The 18,996-nt window shown below is 43.3% G+C and overlaps 2 protein-coding genes across 2 annotated transcripts; both read left to right on the top strand.

The window, feature by feature from the left end:
- The first annotated feature begins 8,340 nt into the window (after positions 1-8,340).
- LOC102706954 (40S ribosomal protein S12-like) lies at positions 8,341-10,462 on the top strand. Its single transcript, XM_015839296.1, has 5 exons — positions 8,341-8,417; positions 8,496-8,556; positions 9,208-9,493; positions 10,027-10,092; positions 10,189-10,462. The coding sequence occupies exons 2-5, from the start codon at positions 8,552-8,554 to the stop codon at positions 10,246-10,248; spliced, it is 417 nt and encodes a 138-aa protein (XP_015694782.1). The 5' UTR covers positions 8,341-8,417; positions 8,496-8,551; the 3' UTR covers positions 10,249-10,462.
- A 1,278-nt stretch (positions 10,463-11,740) lies between these two features.
- On the top strand, positions 11,741-15,425 carry LOC102719781 (glycerol-3-phosphate dehydrogenase [NAD(+)], chloroplastic). Its single transcript, XM_015839520.2, has 8 exons — positions 11,741-12,214; positions 12,601-12,706; positions 12,791-12,992; positions 13,192-13,279; positions 13,811-13,958; positions 14,043-14,192; positions 14,280-14,429; positions 15,069-15,425. Exons 1-8 carry the CDS (start codon positions 11,784-11,786, stop codon positions 15,081-15,083), a joined length of 1,290 nt encoding a protein of 429 aa, XP_015695006.2. The 5' UTR covers positions 11,741-11,783; the 3' UTR covers positions 15,084-15,425.
- Positions 15,426-18,996: the final 3,571 nt, after the last annotated feature.

The raw sequence follows: 18,996 nt of genomic DNA, 5'->3' as shown, positions 1-18,996 counted from the left end.
TTGGGAGCAAACTGACTATTGCACCTGCAGCTGGTTGTTTGCCTCCATCGTCGACAACGCTTTAGACCTTGCAGTGGACACAGACCAGACCTCCCGCCACGATGGATCACCCTCTACACTCTCTTTCAATCCAGCATAGAACCACATGTGATTTTCTTGAATCACGAGTTTCACTCCATTATTTAGGGCAATCTCTCCATTGGTGATTTCTGGTAACACATGAAGGCGACTGTCGATGCACTATACAACATTGGCCACCCATCTACGAGTCACAACTTGTCCTCAACCTCCTCCAAGGCATTGATCCACACTTCTCCAACATGGCCAACAACATTGCAAGAGCCCGATGTCGCCCCTCCATCGTCTTTGCTCATGATGCCCTCATCTTCATGTAGCTTTGCCTCACCAATGAGCAGAAGGTGCAAATACAACCACCCTGGTCGCTACTAGCGCCCCCTCCTCTTGCGTCTCTAGCTCCTGCATCTTTGGTGATGTTAACTACAAGGGAAACACCTGCAGTGACCACAAGAAGAAGAATGAGCATAATGATGGTCACAAGTAGCAACAAAACACCAGCGGCAACCAACTAGTTGCCCTGCCCTTCTCATTAGCATGCCCACCAGCCAGGCCGTGGTTCTAGCGTCAGGATCCTTGGGTCATATCCTCAAACCCACACTATCTTTGCTAGCCCATAAACCTCTCTGCTGGTTGCTGCTCCATAGGGCCAATTCCAGCTGGCTTGTGATCAAGCTGAGTTAGTCGTTGCCCTTGAACCAGATGACCATGTAGAGCCCCAATAATTAGGTCCTAACACCGACACTACCTCCCACATGTTCAACATTGATGGTATACTCATTACTTGTTTGCCCAATTCTCATACTTTTATTTGGTAATAGTCACACAATCCATGTCATAAGCCATGGCACTTCCTTTGTTCCTATAAGCACGACTAAATTCCTTGGTTCGAAATTTGCTTTTGGTTCAACAATTTACTTGTGACAACTGTTATTGTATTGAATCTACTAAGTTTGGTTTCTCCATTAAGGGCACCCAGTGTCGTGATTCATCAGCGCAATAGTTTGTGACCCTTCTTGGGTGGTCGCTTGATCAATTCGATAACTGTTATTGTACTGAATCTACTAAGTTCGGTTTCTCCATTAAGGGCATACGAACCAAGTTGTGATTCATCGGTGCAATAGTCCGTGGCCCTCCTTGGGTGGTCGCTCGATGTTTTTAGGCCGTCTCCTCCACCTTATGGCATCGTCGTATTGGTCATCCAGGTCCTGCTGTAGCCCACAATGTCCTCCCCTTTGCATGGTGTCGGCTTCCCTTTTATAGCCCAAGGGGAGCCAATAATGGCAGCTACTTTACTTTGGAAAAGGCAGTCTAGTTCTATCTCTTCCCTATCAGGAGGGAAAATAACACCTGAAACTACCACCTTTTTACTAGCACATGGTATCTTGGTGCACTAGAGCAGGGACCCGGGATAGGTAGGCTAGAGGAGCAGCTGACACCTATCTAAGTGAACCCTATCCTATTGGGGTGGTCTTGTCCACCGTCTTGGAGCACGGTGAGACATTAGCAGCTATCTGTTGTGGACGTGTTGCATTGCCCTTCCTCTAGGAGGCAGATGTAACCATGCAGGCAACTGCATAAGCCACCACATCTTAAGTGCATGTGGGTGCGTGGGGTGCACCTGCTGGAGCACCTTGAAGATATAAATCTTGTAGGTCTCGACGCTATATTTCTGTCGCACCCTAAGTTTCTATCCCAAGCCTAACCCAACAAAGAAATTGTTAAGTAATAATTGGCCTAATTAAAGCTCAAGACAATACCCCTCTAAATAATTAATTTAAATAAATCGAAGTTCGCTAAAACATTAACTGGATTTAAAGTTGAAATTCAAATTATAAAATTTGCCCCAAAAAATTAAATTAAAAATTGGCAAGTTGAGGCTCTCTCTTTTTTTCTCTTTTTCCTCCTTTGTCTTTTTTCTCATATTTGGGCCATAGCCCAAATTCCCTTTCTTTCTCCTCCTCTCTTCCCTCTCCCCGGGCCAGCCCAGCCGTAGCCACGGCCTAGCCCCTCCCCTCCTCTTTCCCGCGTGCACCTCCTCCTCAACTGGGTCGACCGGCCCAGTTCGCCCGTCGCGCCGTGCCAGTCCGCCCGATCTCCCTCCGCTCCCGCGCCCACTGACGGGTGGGCCCCACCCATCAGACCGCCTCCTCCCCACGACCGACCCGGCCGCCTGCTCACCGCTGCCTTCCCCGCCTTTCGCACCGATTCCGACCCGAATCCCCGCTTTCCTTTTTTTCCCCGCCCCTTTCCTATCACTGGCGGCCCCTCTCCCACTATAACATCCTCGCCGCCGCCCTCGGTCGCCGTTTTTCCTATCGCCGCCGAACACCGCCACCAAACCTTGTGCCCGAGTTCGCCGTTCGCCACCAAACGTCATCGCCAGACCTCGCCGACGTCACCGCCGCCTCCTCGACTCTGGTGAGCGCCTCCCTCCTCCTTCGCCCTCCTTTTTTCTCTCAGGCCGGTCGCCGCCAAGCCACACGCCGTCGCCGACCGTGTGCATCACCCACCGTTGCCGCCGCTCCCCACTGTCGTTGTCGTCATCGCCTTCGCGACACCGTCATCAAGCCGCCGATGCCCGCGCCTAAACGCGCTCGTGCGCCATCGTCGCCGGTTGCCGCCACCACCGGACCACCGTCGGCAGTCGCTCCCCTCCTCCCCAGCTCCCCCTCACTGGCCGGCGGGCCCCACCCACCAGCCTCTCCCTCTCTCTCCTCCCCGGACCCGCTCGTCAGCCGCCCGAACCCCTCCTCCCGCTCTCTCCCCTCGGGTCCCACCTGTCAGTCTCTCCCGGCCTTCCCCTCTCAACGACAGGTAGGGTCCACCTGTTGGTGCCGGCCTCCCCTCTGGCTGACGTCAGCGAGCCCCTTTATTGTGCAATAAATCCATTTAAGGTTTTTCCTGTTTAATTTAAAAACCCAAAAAACTTCTAAAATTCATAACTAATTCATCTAGTCTCCGTTTAGGTCCATTCAAATTTTATTAAATCCAGAAAAATGCCAAGAATCCATTAAAAATATTTTCTTTTGTTGTTTCAGTAGAGTTTGTGCCTATTTATTTATTTTTATGCTTTGTCTCTTAGATTCAGAGCCCGCCGAAGCGCCCGTTTACTTCGAGATTGTCACGGAGATCCCTCCTGAAGCTGAGCAAGGCAAGTGGCACTCCTTTTGACCATATTGATCATATTTATTGTAAAATTTCTGCTTATTTAATTCAAACATGCATTACTTATAGTATTTTCTGTATTTTATTTTATGTTATTTTTTGGATTCAACCTATTGTATTATGCCGTTATTTATCCATTCTTTATTCTTGTTGCACCTGGGGTAACTGAAGTAGTATTAGGTCTAGGCCATATTTAGCCCTGCTTAGGACAAGTAGCACATGGGAAACTTTAACCACATGTAGGCTAATTTAGTTTAATGATTCATTACCCATCAGGGTTAATTCCAACTAAAATACTGATAATGGTGGATTGTGGGTGCATGGTTTTGAGTCGCACCAATGATAATTAAGGACCGGTTCACGAGATGCCCTGTAAGTGATTTAGTGCTAACCACATGTCAAAATGGGTAAGGTGGGATTTGAAGCATGGCTTTGAACTATTTAACGTACCAAGGCAAGGGTGGACGTGATAGAGTATAGATGGGCAATCGTGGTGTAACGATTGCCTCTGCTGCTTCCGGATTCACCAAGGCACAAGAGGGGACTACCCGACTTGGTGTAAAGGAGGGGGTGAAACCTGAAGTGCAGTGCGATTAAATAGGGAGGGTTATGTGACGGGTCCTATCCGGTGTGCCATGGTGGCATGTCGGCGCGCGTTCAAGTGCAGTGGAGCTGTATCTTGTGGGTACAATAGTACACCTCTTATCAGAGTATAATCTATTCGAATAGTTGTGCCCACGGTCACGGGCGAACTCCTAGATTTACTATGATTAGTTGAACCCTTAATATAACTTTGATAAACTGACTTTCACCTGGGACTACTGCAACGTGGTGTAACGTTGATTAGTGGGTTGGGCCTGTTGCAACGTGGTGTAACGTTGAACAGTGTGGAGAAACTTTATTTAAATGCTTTATTCATTTATCTAAATACTGCCTTTCTATTTTAAATCTATGTTTTACTCAACCACTGCTTTTGCGCAACTAACCCTAGCCTATCCTTGTGTATTCTTGCACTCATTTATTACTCCCTTTCCATGTTGCTTGTTGAGAACGTGGTTGTACTCAGCCTTGCGTATTTCCCTCTTCAGAGGTAGAATACTGTTCAGATGGAGGCGATTCTAAGGTTTGATGCTTCTTGTCTGCCGTCGAGGTGATGCCTGTGGATTGGAGCCAAGCCACGCTGGAGCCAGAAGCCCTTTGTTTTACTTTTTGCTGCATGTCATTAGACTTTAATTATCACTTATTGTTGTTTTTAAGAATAATGGTGATGTAATCAACTGTTTATTGGTGTACCCTGGTTGGTCCTAGACGAAGATTTTAATATACAATAAAGTTTAGAAATTCATGCAAGGAATTTCTAGGTGTGACAAGTTGGTATCAGAGCCGACCCTCGCGGTTTCACGAGCGCGTGTAGGCGCAGATATGCGGGCATGTTGCGCATGGCATGTGGGCCCTCTAGGGACACGACATGGCACATGGGCCGGACCTGGACACATGGACGTGGCCAAGAGGGGAACGCTCCTAGTTGTTTGCCTAAGTATGGGTATGTTGGACCGATGGGGACGTCGGGTCCTTTGAGGGTGGGTGTATGTAACATCCCAGCCTAAGGCTTAATAGGATTTGATAGAATACTTATACCAACAAGTTGCAACTTCTTTTCCAGAAGCTTATCTCAAGAGAACCCTAAGGTTAACCGTGCTTGACCTAGAGCAATCTTGGGATGACCGACCGGGAAGTTATTTCCGGGTGCGCATGAGTGAGCACAAAGTACACACAAAAGACTTGTGTTGGTTGTGTGAGGGAAGTCCTGATGTCCTGGGGAGCGGCCACGTGTTTGATCTTCTATCTAGTTTATTCGATATTTATCTGAGGCTTATTGATATTTTGATCTGTTTATCGATTTGAAGTAGTGATAGGTTGTCGATCAAGATTATATGAGTGCCCTATTGAATCTATTGATATGTGTTTTGCTTGCTTGATTCTGCCTCGGTTTAGTCCAATCAATCTAGTTACTCAGATTCATGTTTGTAGATTAGATTGAGTGTTCACATGGTCTTATCAGTGGAGTTCTAGCCAGTATTATCTCAAGTAATCTATCGGCTTACTTCCTAGGCTTATAAATTGTCATCTATTCTATAGTTATATCGTGCTAGAATGCATATTGTCTCAGTTTGGCCCGATCTATGTCAATCTGGTCTGATTTGCCTATAGAAGCTCATTTGATCTACTAAGTTTAACATACGAGGTGATAGATTACACTGGTTTGATAGTTAAGTATCAATATGTTGCAATATTATGCTGACTTCATGCTTAATTATGTTTAAATCTAAACTATCTTGGTTTAGTTCGATCTTCTAGGTTTAACATTAGCATGCATGTAGTTATTTACTATTGCTTTATGCTGATGATTAGTCTAGTAACCCAGTTTTGCTATGTTTAATTCACATCGCACTCTATCATCTGCTGATTGCATGTGCGATAAGTACTAAATTGGTCCAATCGGCTGATTAATCTTGAAACTATCTCGGTTGAGTCTGATCTTTCAAGAGAGATTAGTTGTTTGAACTAGTTAGTGGTTATCCTACTCATAATTCAGCCAATAAGGTATTTACATTATATCATGAAACTCATGTAAAGTCGATTACTTTAACGTATTGGCTAGGGTCTTGAAGCGATATCAGTTATCTGGCTGATTGAGTCTTTATCTTTAGGTTTAACATTTTTTGTCTTTTTAATATCTCGTCATTACAAGATCAAGCTGACTGGCACGCCTAGTTTCTCTAAGAATTTAGGTCCTACACTGTTGCGTTCTAAGAAGTGACTTCCAAGTCTTCGTGTATGACACGTCAGTAGTCAACTTTTGACGTTAGCACATTGTGGGCCACAGTGTGGCTTCTCCCAAGGAATGGAAGACCCTGGGTCCCGTTTCACTGATAGTAGCCCCTGGGCCAGGCCAGAAGGTGGTCAACCCTGGTTGGCCTTTGGGCCCCTTCAGGTAATGAGGTATGGTTCGGTAGAAGGGGCCCGCCTGTCAAAGACTGGACCCACTTTGCCACAATAGCGGGCGCGTTTTCCTTGGAATTGTAACTTCTTCACACGCAGCCATCATCATCTGTCCTTAATGTGGGATTCGAGGCACGGTAGGCAAAGAGTTGGGGCAGTAGCCCCAGGATTCTGCAACAGCGACAACATCCACACCATAGTGCAAAAAACCGAACCAAACCGATGGTTGAACCATCTACCCCGTATGGACCATACATAACCATGATATAGCCGAAACTGCACTCTATTTGTCATACCTACAACGGGAATAGACTATATTTTTAACATACACCATAGGGCACTACGAGTTATGAATGTACACCACAACTAATACCGCATTGGTGTATTTTAACTAATACTCCCTCCGGTTTTTTTTACGTAGTTGACTTTTGATTTATGTTTGACCCTTCGTCTTATTTAAAAATTTTGTCCAAATATACAAAATTATAAACCATACTTAAAGTTACTTTAGTAATATATCAAATCATAATAAAAAAGTCAATAATTATATAAATTTTTTTTGAATAAGACGAATGGTCAAATATATATCAAAAAGTCAACAGCGCCAAACAAAAAAAAATTGGAGGGAGTAATTAGAGCCCATATTTATTAATCATAACCAACGTGTCAATTATACTATGTACTATTGCATTGTAACATAACTTTGCTAACGAGTAGAGATGTTGTAATCTTAATCGTAATATATCATGTAACAAATTAACTGCAAATTGTAATCCTAACTAAAACTTAACTAGATTTTGTACTAAGCTAAATCCTAATTTACTATCAATATTTAACTACAAATTAAATTTCTATGGAAAACACGTTGCATAATAAATATATTATCATATTTTAACTACAAAACGATATTTATTTCACATATCAAATGATTTCGAATACTTACTGGAGTTGGCCACAAAATTCCAGTAGGGCTTCGTCACAACATAGGCCTCCCTAAACCCTGCTTCTATGAAGTGAGGAGGGTGGAAATGACGCTTAGGGAGTGGCTCTCGGCCTTTTGTAGGGCTGGCATATAAAAAGCCCTTCCCGAGGACGGCAAGGGGGTCGCTTGCAAAAAGACCAGCTCCTGGCCCCGGGGCGAGCATGGCTTTTTTACATTCACCCCCCTTTTGCCATTTGCATGGGCGCCAAGGTGCCCGAATGCAAAAAGAACATCACCTCGTCAACGACTGTTGCTTGCGACCGCCTCGTCGTCTGCCACATCAGCAATCGCGTCCTTCCAGAGGGTGTTTTATACATCGTGCCCTCTAGGAGGGTGAGGAGGTTATATTTGAATTTTTTCCAAATGGAAATATTTCTGCAAATATTTTAAAATAAAAAAAATCATAATTCCTTCGTGTCAAAGGAGGCCCAAGTAAAAAAAGACAGTCCCATTGGAACTAGGGATGGCAATGAGTACGGGCCGGGTACGGGCGGAGCAAGAACATGCCTGACCCGATACCCACCCATAAATACCCGACCCGTACCCAAATTGCTTAGCGGGCAACATATTGTACCCATACCCATACCGGTGGGCGCTCGGGTACCGGTGGGTATTTTAAAATAAAACATATCATTAATATCTTATCCAATATACATAAAAGAAAGTAAAAGAAACCATGAACTCAAAATTATAAATAAAAAGAACAATGATATCAAAATCATAGTATCATACTTAAAAATAGTGAACTACTAACCAACCGTAGTATCACAATAAAATATATATGGTTTTTATATAAAGTTGGAGAAAAATATTAGGTCGGGCGCATTTTACCCGCGGGTAAAAATTAAAACCCAATCGCGACACATTAGGTAGTCCGGTAGCAGGCGGATATACCCACGGGTAAAAAATTACGCCCATACCCATAGCCGTCGGGTCAGATACCCACGAGTACCCATACCCATGGGTAAAATTATCGTCCTTGCTTAGAACGACGAACTGGGCCGAGCATTCCTAGGTTTTCGTGCATTCACAAAAGCCCTACAGAAAAGCCCAACAGAGGGAGTCTGAGGCCCATCTAGGCCCACCCATAAGAGCCATATAAACACCCCCGTTCTCCCACCCCGCGTCCTCCCCCATCCGCCTCCTCGCGAAAACCCTACCACCTCCGCCGCCGCCGCTCTCCCCCGAGGTGGCGCCGCTGCCCTTCCTCTTCGTCGCCTCTGCCTCCGTAATCGCTGCTAATTGTGCATTTCTCTTCGTTGTGCAGATCCCGCGCGTCGTCGCAGTCCGCAGCCCGGTCTTTGTCTTCGAGCGCCAGGAGATATGGCGTAAGTTTGCCCGCGCCGAAAATTTGGTTGTCTGGTTTCTTCCGTTGGTTGATTGCTTAGCTTCTGATGGCGTCTGAGGAATCGTCGTCGTCTTAGCTTTGTGGCGTGATCACGCGCTTGCTCTGTTGACTGCGTATGCTGTCTGTTGTGAAATTGCTAAAGGAGTTGTGGTTGTTACTTCTTGTTTCAAGAACTGACGAATTTGATCTTTGTTTGTGATGTTGGCGATGAGAAAACTATCGCGAACCTTTATTTTGGTGAGAGAAGGCTTGTAGTATAGTTCTGCAAATAGATTTCTGATTTGTAATTGCACGATACAGGGTAGTTTCTGTCAGATAGAACGGCAGATAGAAAGAATGCTTAATTTTTGCTCCCCGGAATTACTTTTATTGTGTAAACTGTGAACTGATTTGTTCTAGCCTAGTGCGACATATTAGTGTTTTCTACATTTGTGCTTCAAATTATGTCATATTAATGTGATTTTTAGCTGATGTTTGCTCAATAGTGTCAAAGCACTCGGATCTCAATTAGCTCATGTAGAACATGTTGAATTACTAATTAGAGTTTTTACACGTGTTCTGTCCTCCCAGGATTTTCGGTGTTCTCACACCAAGCTTTGATGTTTGCTAAGATTATTAACCATCTATGCAGGGAAGAAGCCGTCGTTGAGGCCCCACCTGCCCCGGTTCTTGGAGAACCGATGGACCTGATGACTGCTCTGCAGCTTGTGATGAAGAAGTCAAGTGCTCATGATGGGCTTGTGAAGGGGCTGCGTGAGGCTGCCAAGGCCATTGAGAAGCATGCTGCTCAGCTTTGCGTGCTTGCTGAGGACTGTGACCAGCCTGATTATGTCAAGTTGGTCAAAGCTCTCTGTGCTGAGCACAATGTTCACCTTGTTACTGTGCCTAGTGCTAAAACTCTTGGCGAGTGGTCAGGGGTGAGTTACATTACCTTTTCTTTTAGCTGTACCGTTACAATTGTTACTCGTTGTCATTGTTAGGCTGCATTCGGCCGGGGGCTAAGTTATCTTAGCCCTCTCATTTTCCGCGCGCACGCTTCCTAAACTGCGGGATGTTGTATTTTTTGCAAAATTTCTATAGGAAAGTTGTTTTAAAAAATCATATTAATCTATTTTATATTTTTTTATAATTAATAACTAATTAATTATGTACTGATTTATTACTATGTTTTTCGCGCCGAATAACTAACCCTCTCTCCCACCCTAAACGATCGTGGCCTTAATGTGATATCTAGGTTGCCTGATAAGAATTTTCAATTTAGCATTTTGTTATGGCTACAGTTTTACCAGCTAACAATGGACAGTGTGCGAATTTTGTTGTCTGCTGAATTTGACTTTATTTAGGCATTGATATCATTCTGCACCTCTATTTTCTGCACATATTCCTTTTACAGTTGTATGCAACTCTTGTTCGTGCTGATTTTAACAATATCACAATGAATGCTATGCAGCTTTGCAAGATTGATTCTGAGGGCAAGGCGAGGAAGGTTGTAGGCTGCTCTTGTGTTGTTGTCAAGGTAGCTAACTAAATGATTCCCCAACATAAACTTCAAAGATCTTTTTGCCATGGTCGGCACTTGGTAATCTTTTCCTGTTCTTTATTCATTTACCAGGACTTCGGTGAAGAGTCTGAGGGCCTCAACATAGTCCAGGACTATGTCAAGTCTCACTAGATATAGCCGTCCGATATCAAGAACTTGTTATTGACATTGTGTACCTTCCTTTAAATTTTGCGTTGTTCTGTGGCTTGCTAGGAGATAAGAAAATTTTTGTGCTGTGAGCCAAGGGGATATGAGCAATTCGAACCTCTGAACTTTATGTTTACTGTGCTCTGGATCAGCTGTTATTTATCCAAAATCGTCAGGAGCTGAGGATCTGTTTGCCCGACTTGTTTTTAATTTTAATTTCATTGTCGAATGAGGTCTGCAAGATATTTGATTTGACGCGATGAGTGGCATCTGCATTTTGCCCTAAATTCATTCTATTGTTCTGCAGGCCACTGTTGTGATTTTACACAGCCAAGAAAAAAAACAGCACCTGCACAGTGTTTACTACCTTGTTTTAGTTGATATGCAAGCTCCATTGAGACAGTAGATTTAGGCCGCGTTTGTTTTCACCCGTAAGTTAACTTATGTTTCTCGCTTTCGTATTTTTTTAAAAAAATTTTATAGTAAAGTTGTTTTAAAAAACCATATTATTCTATTTTATATATTTTTAATTAATTAATTAATTATGTACTAATCTATTTCTATGTTTTTCTGGGTAAGTTAACTTATCTCCTAGAGCCGAAGTGGCCTTATTCACAAGTTGGTAACTTTTGTTTGAAACTGACACTAATTAAATGATTTTGGCATAGCTCTGAATTTTGGCCGAGAGTTTGGGTGAAATTTGGACGAATTTGTAAACCCTGGGACAACCATCACCTGCTTTACATGGAATGGAAATGCTTTATCGCGCTGAGCGGCGGACATTTGTACGGTTTTCACATAACTTTAAAATTGCATTGTTGAACGAAGTTAATCCTCTATTTGTTACAGCTACGGATTCGAGAGTTTTTAGATTAGGATATTTCTAGATTGTGGACCTGGACTCTCTAGATTTTATTTATTTGACGCCCTTCTGATTGTGTCTTATTCAATTTTTTTATCCAAATATATAAAATTATAAGTAATTCTTAAATTCCTTTGATTATAAACTAAATCATAATAAAATAATTAATAATTATATAATTTTTGAATAAGATGAATGATCTGTAAAAATCCAAAGTATTTTGTTTCTATTCTATAAAACACAACATTTTAAACCATTTTAATTGAGCTTGTAACCTCTAAATATCCAGCATAGAAGCTATGACAGCGAGCGGTAGGTAAAGGGTGATTGTTCAACTTTTCAGAGATAAGGTCAAACCATATATTTAAAAAGTAAAAAATAATCTATAAATAAAATTTTTCTATACATGTTCTTTGTGATCTAAAACATAATGTCAAAAAATAATTGGAAAAAAACTAAAATCAGCTTTAAATTTAAGATTCAAAATTTAAATTTTAGCTTATCAGCCTAAAAAATTGATAGATTTTGTTGTCTCCCTCTCCGGCACGAATCTCCATGAAATGAAAACGAAGCCACCGTAAACTTGGGAAAGGCGGGAACGGATAAGATATCAAAATCTCCCCGAGCCGCGCAAACAACCTCGTCTCCTCCGACTCCGATGGCCTCCGCCTCCTTCCTCCCCCACACGCCCACCCCGCGCCCCCACCTCGCCGTCGCCCTCCCCTCACCCTCGCGCCACCGTCCCCCGTCGGCATTCTCCAGCGCCCTGTCGCCGCCGTCGGCAGCAGCGGAGGAGGAGGAGAAGGCCGACGCCGCCGGAGAGGCGGCGCCGGCCCGTGGAGGTGGGAAGGAGCGGCGCCGTGTGGTGCGCAGAGCGTGGGAGAAGCTCGTCCGGTGGTCCCGGTCCTGGCGCCGCCGCAACCGGAGCGACGTGCTCGAGACCACGCGCAAGGTGGTGGTTCTTGGAGGCGGGTCGTTCGGGACGGCCATGGCAGCGCAGGTGGCGGCCAAGAAGGCCGACCTCGAGGTCTCCATGCTGCTCCGGGACGACCTCGTCTGCCGATCCATCAACCACCGCCATATCAACTGGTGGGTACAGCTCAATCTCTCATTGCCCCCCATTTCTTGATTGATTAGAGAAATTATGGCATATACTAATTCTGTTTCATTACGTAAGACTTTCTAGCATTATCTAAATTCATGTGAACATTAACTCACTGCCCCACATTTCTTGATTGATTTGAGAAATAATCTTATGTACTACCTCGGTTTCACGATATAAGATTTTTTAACATTATCTGTAGAATATTAATTAATTTAGACATATATATAAAAATAAAGTACATTAGTCGGTACATGAATGTAGATATAGTCAAAACGTCTTGTAATTTGAAATAGAGGGAGTATATTATTTCGACTTTGGATTATTAGATTTATGGCTGAATCTAACTTACAGCTTCCTCAATTTGCCTCAGCAAATACTTACCAGATCACAGATTACCCGAAAATATCACTGCAACAACTAGTGCTAGTGATGCTTTAGCAGGAGCTGATTTCTGCTTCCATGCTGTCCCAGTTCAGGTATTCACGGCTCATTACAGATCATTGTTCACTGCAATGAGGTTTCCCTCACTTTTGTGACTCTTGAGAATTTTTTTGTGGCAGTTCAGTTCATCCTTTCTTCAGGGTATTTCAACTCATGTTGATCCAAAGTTGCCGTTCGTATCACTTAGCAAAGGGCTAGAACTTAACACCCTTCGGACAATGTCCCAAATCATCCCTCAAGCACTGGGGAATCCTCGCCAACCGTTTATTGTTCTGTCAGGACCTTCTTTTGCAGTCGAACTGATGAACAAGTTGCCAACAGGTTTAGTAAGATCACTTTTTTTCATAACTTTAATATTCTCTTTGTCATAATCCGTCATGCTTGTTTACAATGCAATGTTAAATGGGCATTATTTCATTGTCTATGTTTTGCTTGTGTTTAGTATTGTGAGAAATGCCCACTTATTGTACTTTTATCAAGAAGCATGGAACCTCATAGGTACTGAACTTTTGTATTTCAGCTATGGTGGTGGCATCCAAGGACAAAAAGTTGGCAGCTGCTGTTCAGCAGCTTTTGGCCTCTCCGAATTTGAGAATAAGCACATCAAAGTAAATATTACTAATCATTAGCCATATATAACTGTTGAAAACTGATCATGTAGCCGGGAACCCTTTTGTGTGAACAAGGAACTATTTCTTCTTCTGTATCTAGCATATTGTCCATGCGTTGCAACCGGATTTTGTTAAAAAAATATCATTAACATGTGATTAATATTATTTTTGCATGTATCATCTCTTAATGGCTACATATATTTGTTATTGGCATGTGAGCCTAGTCATTGCACAGTTTTTTTTCTTCCAACGAAAAAAATAGAGAGTTAATGGAGGTGATTGACATGTAGGTCCTACACTCATTTTTTCTTTTAAAAATCAGAGAATTGGTGAGGGTGGCTGGCAGATTCACCACCCACCGCCACCACTACTCCTTTTTATAGGAGTATAGATATAGATATAGATTATTTAGGAATTCAGACAAGCAAGACGTGTCATTAGTTAGTTTAGTAAAAATGCTGTACATTGAATTTATGTGTGCATATAATCATGATAAAGGATATTTGAATGTGACTTGTCATGCTTCAGTGATGTTACAGGTGTAGAAATTGCGGGAGCACTTAAGAATGTTCTTGCAATAGCAGCAGGTATAGTAGAAGGTATGCACCTTGGAAATAACTGTATGGCGGCCCTTGTTGCCCAAGGCTGTTCGGAAATACGATGGTTAGCAACAAAGGTATGTAATTTTTATCTTCTGAATTTGATCTACAAAGGATCAATTTATGAAGTTCACTGATTTTTACCCCCGAACAATCTGAAGATGGGAGCAAAGCCAACAACCCTTGCTGGTTTGTCTGGCTCAGGTGATATCATGCTTACATGTTTTGTCAATCTTTCGCGGAATAGAAATGTTGGACTGCGTCTTGGTTCCGGTGAAAAACTAGACAAAATCATGAATTCTATGAATCAGGTCTGAAGCATTCCTGATATTGATACTTTTCCATGAATTTCACCCCCATCAGCAGTAATTTAGTATATTCATCATCTCTCTGTACAGGTTGCTGAAGGTGTATCAACTGCTGGTGCTGTCATCGCATTGGCTCAGAAGTACCATGTAAAAATGCCAGTCTTGACAGCAGTAGCACGGATAATTGACAATGAACTAACCCCAAAGAGGGCTGTTATGGAGTTAATGAATCTTCCACAGGTCATACATTTAACTTCCTGTTTGATTCTGTTCTTCATAATAAACTACTTCATCCTGCAAATATAGCCTTCAAAATACTTGCTGCCTTTAAGGTATTGCGTAAACTTGCAGTAGTGACTTCACATTTTAATATAGTTTAAATCTTTCAGATCTCTCTTTGATTTTGCTGGCTGCTAATTAGTGTTTGTTTAACAGTATTAAATCAAATGTCAAGCATATATATTGTATAAATTATGTGAAGCATATCTCTAGCAATGTCTTCAACTTTTGCTCAATGTCCATCAGTAGTTACTCCTATACTCCAATTGGTAACATTTTCTTAGTGGAAGAAATTCACACTTTTCGCCTTTGTAGAATAGGTTATTTTCTCGCCGCCCTAGAATAGGTATTCATATTTGTGTTTGACTCTACACATAGGTATACACCTTGTAACTTATTTGTAAAAACAACTTTTCCATTATTTATCTGCATCACATCCACGGTTGATCCAGCCTGGATGAACATTGATCGTGCAGTTTTTTTTAATTTTTCAGCAATCAAACCAGCAGATCCTATACTGCTATTTGCTTTTAAAACTATGATCCACTATTGCCTTTGAGCTATAAACCTGTTAGTCAATTTTGTAACTTTGGTTTACAGGTTGAGGAAGTCTAACAACAATCCAATGGAATGATTTCACTGACTGTGCCGGTCTGCTGCGCTCAAACTAAATCAATAGTATGCTCCAAATGGGCTTGGCCATTTCTGATCATCTTCATATTCAGAAGATGCTCTCTTCTCTCTCCTGACCCATTTGTGCTTCCATATATGAAACTGATCTTTTACCCCCACGAGAAAAGAATGTGTACCTGCGTACGCTTATGCACAGATGCAGAGAGGATGTAGTTTATAGCACTAGAATGAAATTGGACAGTGTCTCATGCTTGTCCAAAAGATCACAGTTTTACTTCTGATCTTTTTAGAATCACTTGATCAATGAATATGATTCTTTCTTTATTCTTCTGTATAGAAAACACGCAGCAAATTCTTCAACTTTACGGGTGCAATATCTTATGATTCTTATCCAAAACATTATTCATTCAACGAAAGCATGGTCATGGAGAACTAGAAAGGGCGGACGAAAATTAACGAGGAAACCACGTTACCAATATCTGCTTGATTTCTTATTCATTGTGTTGCATTAGAAAGGACTTTTGAACCATGTTGTGAGTGTTATCTTTTTTTTTTTCCTGTGGTCCTACATCAAGGCTCCTACATGCAATTGGAGATTTGAAATTTCACTCTACAATAAAAATTTCACTCTGCAATTGGAGCACCACCCTGGAGCAATCGTCTGGATTTTGCAAAGGTGATCAGGAAGCCGTGCGGAGCACACACCTCAACGCGGCGCAATCCCGACTGAGCGAGCGTCGTCACCATCAGCTCCGGGGAAATTGGATGGATGGCGGTTGTCGCGGATGGGAGGCAAGGAGCGCGTGCGACGAGAGGCGGATCGAGTTCCCTGTCTTGCATACCCGTCGTCCAGGGGATGGAGCAACGGTGGACGCTGGACGGTCGCATGCAGCGTCGGGTCGCCGGCAATGCTTCATCTCGGTCGGCGGCGGTGCAGTGAGCTAGCGCCGGGAGGGTGGTGGCTGCTGGTCGACGACAGGTGAGGGTGGTGACTTGCCGGGGCGTGGCTTGGCTCCGAGCGAAGCGTGGGGCAGAGCCGATCGGTGGCGAACTAAGAACAAAAATTACCGGGGGTCCAATACGTACTAATTATCTAATTTTTGCATTGTACACTAATTAATATAATATAATTTAGTAAGAATTGAATAATTTATCTGATGTTCGATTTGTTCATAGTTAAGAGCAGGTGTACAATAGCACGCTGTAAGCTAGCCAGCTATAAACATATTTTAAGAAGATAAGAGAGGAGAGAGGAGAGAGAAGAGTACTGGACTATAAATTTATAGCCAGCTGCACCACGAACTTTAAGATACAGTGTGTGTATGACATGTGTGACATAGTTAATTATAGATGACTTGTAGCTAGTAGTTGGCTATACTATTGAACTTACTCTAAAGCAGCGCCTCAGAAGTCAATGCGGGGTTAGCCTTGCCTTGAATGCTGTTCATTGGCCAGCGTTGGTGGTTGGGTGGTTCGGACACCATGAATAGGCCTGGATAACGAGTTGGCTCGGCTCGGTATAACTCGATAGGATAACACGCTGGCTCGAGTTGGCTTGTTAGAAGTAACGAGCTAAAACGCTGACTCGGGTCGGCTCGTTAAAAGCTCGAGTCAGCTCGTTTAGCTCGTGAGCAATAGCACATGGAAGTAAGTATGCAATAGATTAATTGGTGGGGAGGGGGACGACGGGGACTGCGCCGGTGAGGGGGGTGACGGGGCTGGCGGCGGTGGGGTGACGACGGCGGGGAGAGAGAGGTGATGACAACGGGGAGGGAGGCAATGACGGCAACACCGGTGAGGAGGACGAGTGGACAACAGAGGCCGGCGTCGGGGAGGAGGACGACGGCCTGCGGCGGTGAGGGGCGACGGCGGCGGCGGCGATGGGGTGACAGTGGTGATGCCGATGGGGGGGCGGCGGCGGCGGTGAGGCGACCGTGGCGGGGAGGGGGCGACGGGGGCGGCAGCGTGGAGGGATTCACGATTCACGATTTCACGAACGAGGAGGGCAACGTGGGTGGCGGCGTGGAGTAGGACTGGAGATGGAGTCGGTCTCTCTCGGTGGGGATTGGAGACTGGGGATTAGGGTTTCAGTTTCTTGTTGGGCTATTTGGGCCATTGGGTCTATTTTCCTTTGAGACATTTTTTGAGCTCGTTTGACTCGTGAGTTAGCTCAAGTTGGCTCGTTAGCGCTACCAAGCTAAAATGCTGGCTCGGCTCGACTCGTTATACTAACGAGCTAAGTCGAGCCGAGCCAAACCAAGCCGGTCACGAGCCAAGCGAGCTAACGAGTTTTGAGTTTTCCGTCTAGTCCTAGCCATGAATGGTCCTTCCTTCTATTGCGACTCATTACCCGGATCCACTCGCCGGGGTCCCCATGAGCTCCACCTCTAGGGCTAGTAGACGCAGCGGCAACTATGTCCCGCTAGGAGGCCATTTGGGTGGATGTCGAGCCTGGGGTGGTCACTGGCGGGGGAGGTGGCCTCCCGGGCCAGAGTGCCTAACGACGCGATAGGGAAGAGGGTGCTAGCACTCTCTCACAGTCATTTTCTGCTATGGTACGGTTATATGAATAAACAACACGAAATTGGGGCTCTATAAAAGAGCATAAGAGCATCTCTAAGAAAATGCTAATATTTTACTTTTAAAAAATTTGTATTGCGTTCATCTAAAAAATATTGGGCATAAAAAAATTACACACTCCTCCAATAGAAATCTAAAAATAAATAACTTAAATCGGGAACATATATTTTTGCCCCAAATTTAGGATACAAGTGAGCTAATTTTAGGCATGTGTAAATATTAGGAATGTATTTGGTAACCTATTGAAGATATATTTTTTAATTCAATTCCTAAAATTTAGCTTTAGAGATTAATTTTAAACATCTCTTAGAGATGCTCTAACCTTTTGGGAAACAATTTAAACCCCTGAGGGATATCCCTTTGTTACTTTACATGCCATCTAAATTCCTTTAAACCCTTGAGAAATATCTTGTTGATATTTTATATGTCATTTAAATGGTTATAAAAAGTTTTAAAATTTTGATAACATGCAAAATCAAAATTGATCCTTACAAGTTGCAAAGAAAAAAAATATAACTCAATATATGTGTATAAGTAATCAAACCATAGTTGTTCATTTTGTCACAATTCATATAGATTGAATTTAGATATTGATGTTCATCAGCCGACTGATGTTTGGAAATACCTGAACTATATGGAAATTATCAACTTTACAATCTATATACAGCATGTATATAGTCTCTAATACAGCTAATACATATAGGTGGTGGAATAATCCAAGTTCCAACACAGCACTACAGCAGGGTGGAGGCTATGAATTCAGCAGGTCGATGCGACAATTCGTAAGGGCTAGAAACTGGATTGGTCATTTGAATTCACAGAGAAACTGAAAAGTAGTGGAATCTTGCTATGACAGAAGTCAGAAGTAGAGATGGATTACTTCGAAACTGATATTTAGAGTGGAATCACATTTAAATGGGGGCAAAGTTTCGATCAGAAAACCTGGGTAAACATCCCCTTCCAAACACCGTCCGAATCAGGCAAATCGCTGCAAGACTGGTGGATAGACACAAGAGACACCTTCGGGGAGAAGTACCGAAAATCATTCGACTCGGCCTTTGTACTAATCTGCTGAATTATAGGGAAGGAGCGCAATGTGAGAATCTTTCAGGCTAAAACAGTCAGTCCATGAGCGCTCTTCAATGTCATCCAAGAGGAGATTGTAACTTGCCTACAAGCCGGGTTGTTCCAAATAGCTAGTAGCTAGACAGGCATGGTACTGTAGCTCGTCTTTTTTTCGGTTTTCTTTCCGGCAACGTCGGACTCAGCAACCTAATGCTGAGATTGTAAAAACCTCCTGTACCTATTAAGATTG

Source organism: Oryza brachyantha, chromosome 7 (assembly GCF_000231095.2).
Source record: "Oryza brachyantha chromosome 7, ObraRS2, whole genome shotgun sequence".
NCBI classification, from domain to species: Eukaryota; Viridiplantae; Streptophyta; class Magnoliopsida; order Poales; family Poaceae; genus Oryza; species Oryza brachyantha.
The sequence above is the reverse complement of the archived record's forward strand: the minus strand, read 5'-3'. Positions and strand labels throughout refer to the sequence as shown.

Bases quoted from the DNA above. Each gene is read 5' to 3' on its own strand.
- LOC102719781 (XM_015839520.2), top strand. From the start codon at position 11,784: ATGGCCTCCGCCTCCTTCCTCCCCCACACGCCCACCCCGCGCCCCCAC. The intron at 12,707-12,790 runs GTATTCACGGCT...TTTTTGTGGCAG, and splicing joins TCCATGCTGTCCCAGTTCAG to TTCAGTTCATCCTTTCTTCA. The intron at 13,959-14,042 runs GTATGTAATTTT...AACAATCTGAAG, and splicing joins TACGATGGTTAGCAACAAAG to ATGGGAGCAAAGCCAACAAC.
- LOC102706954 (XM_015839296.1), top strand. The intron at 9,494-10,026 runs GTGAGTTACATT...AATGCTATGCAG, and splicing joins CTCTTGGCGAGTGGTCAGGG to CTTTGCAAGATTGATTCTGA. The intron at 10,093-10,188 runs GTAGCTAACTAA...TTCATTTACCAG, and splicing joins GCTCTTGTGTTGTTGTCAAG to GACTTCGGTGAAGAGTCTGA.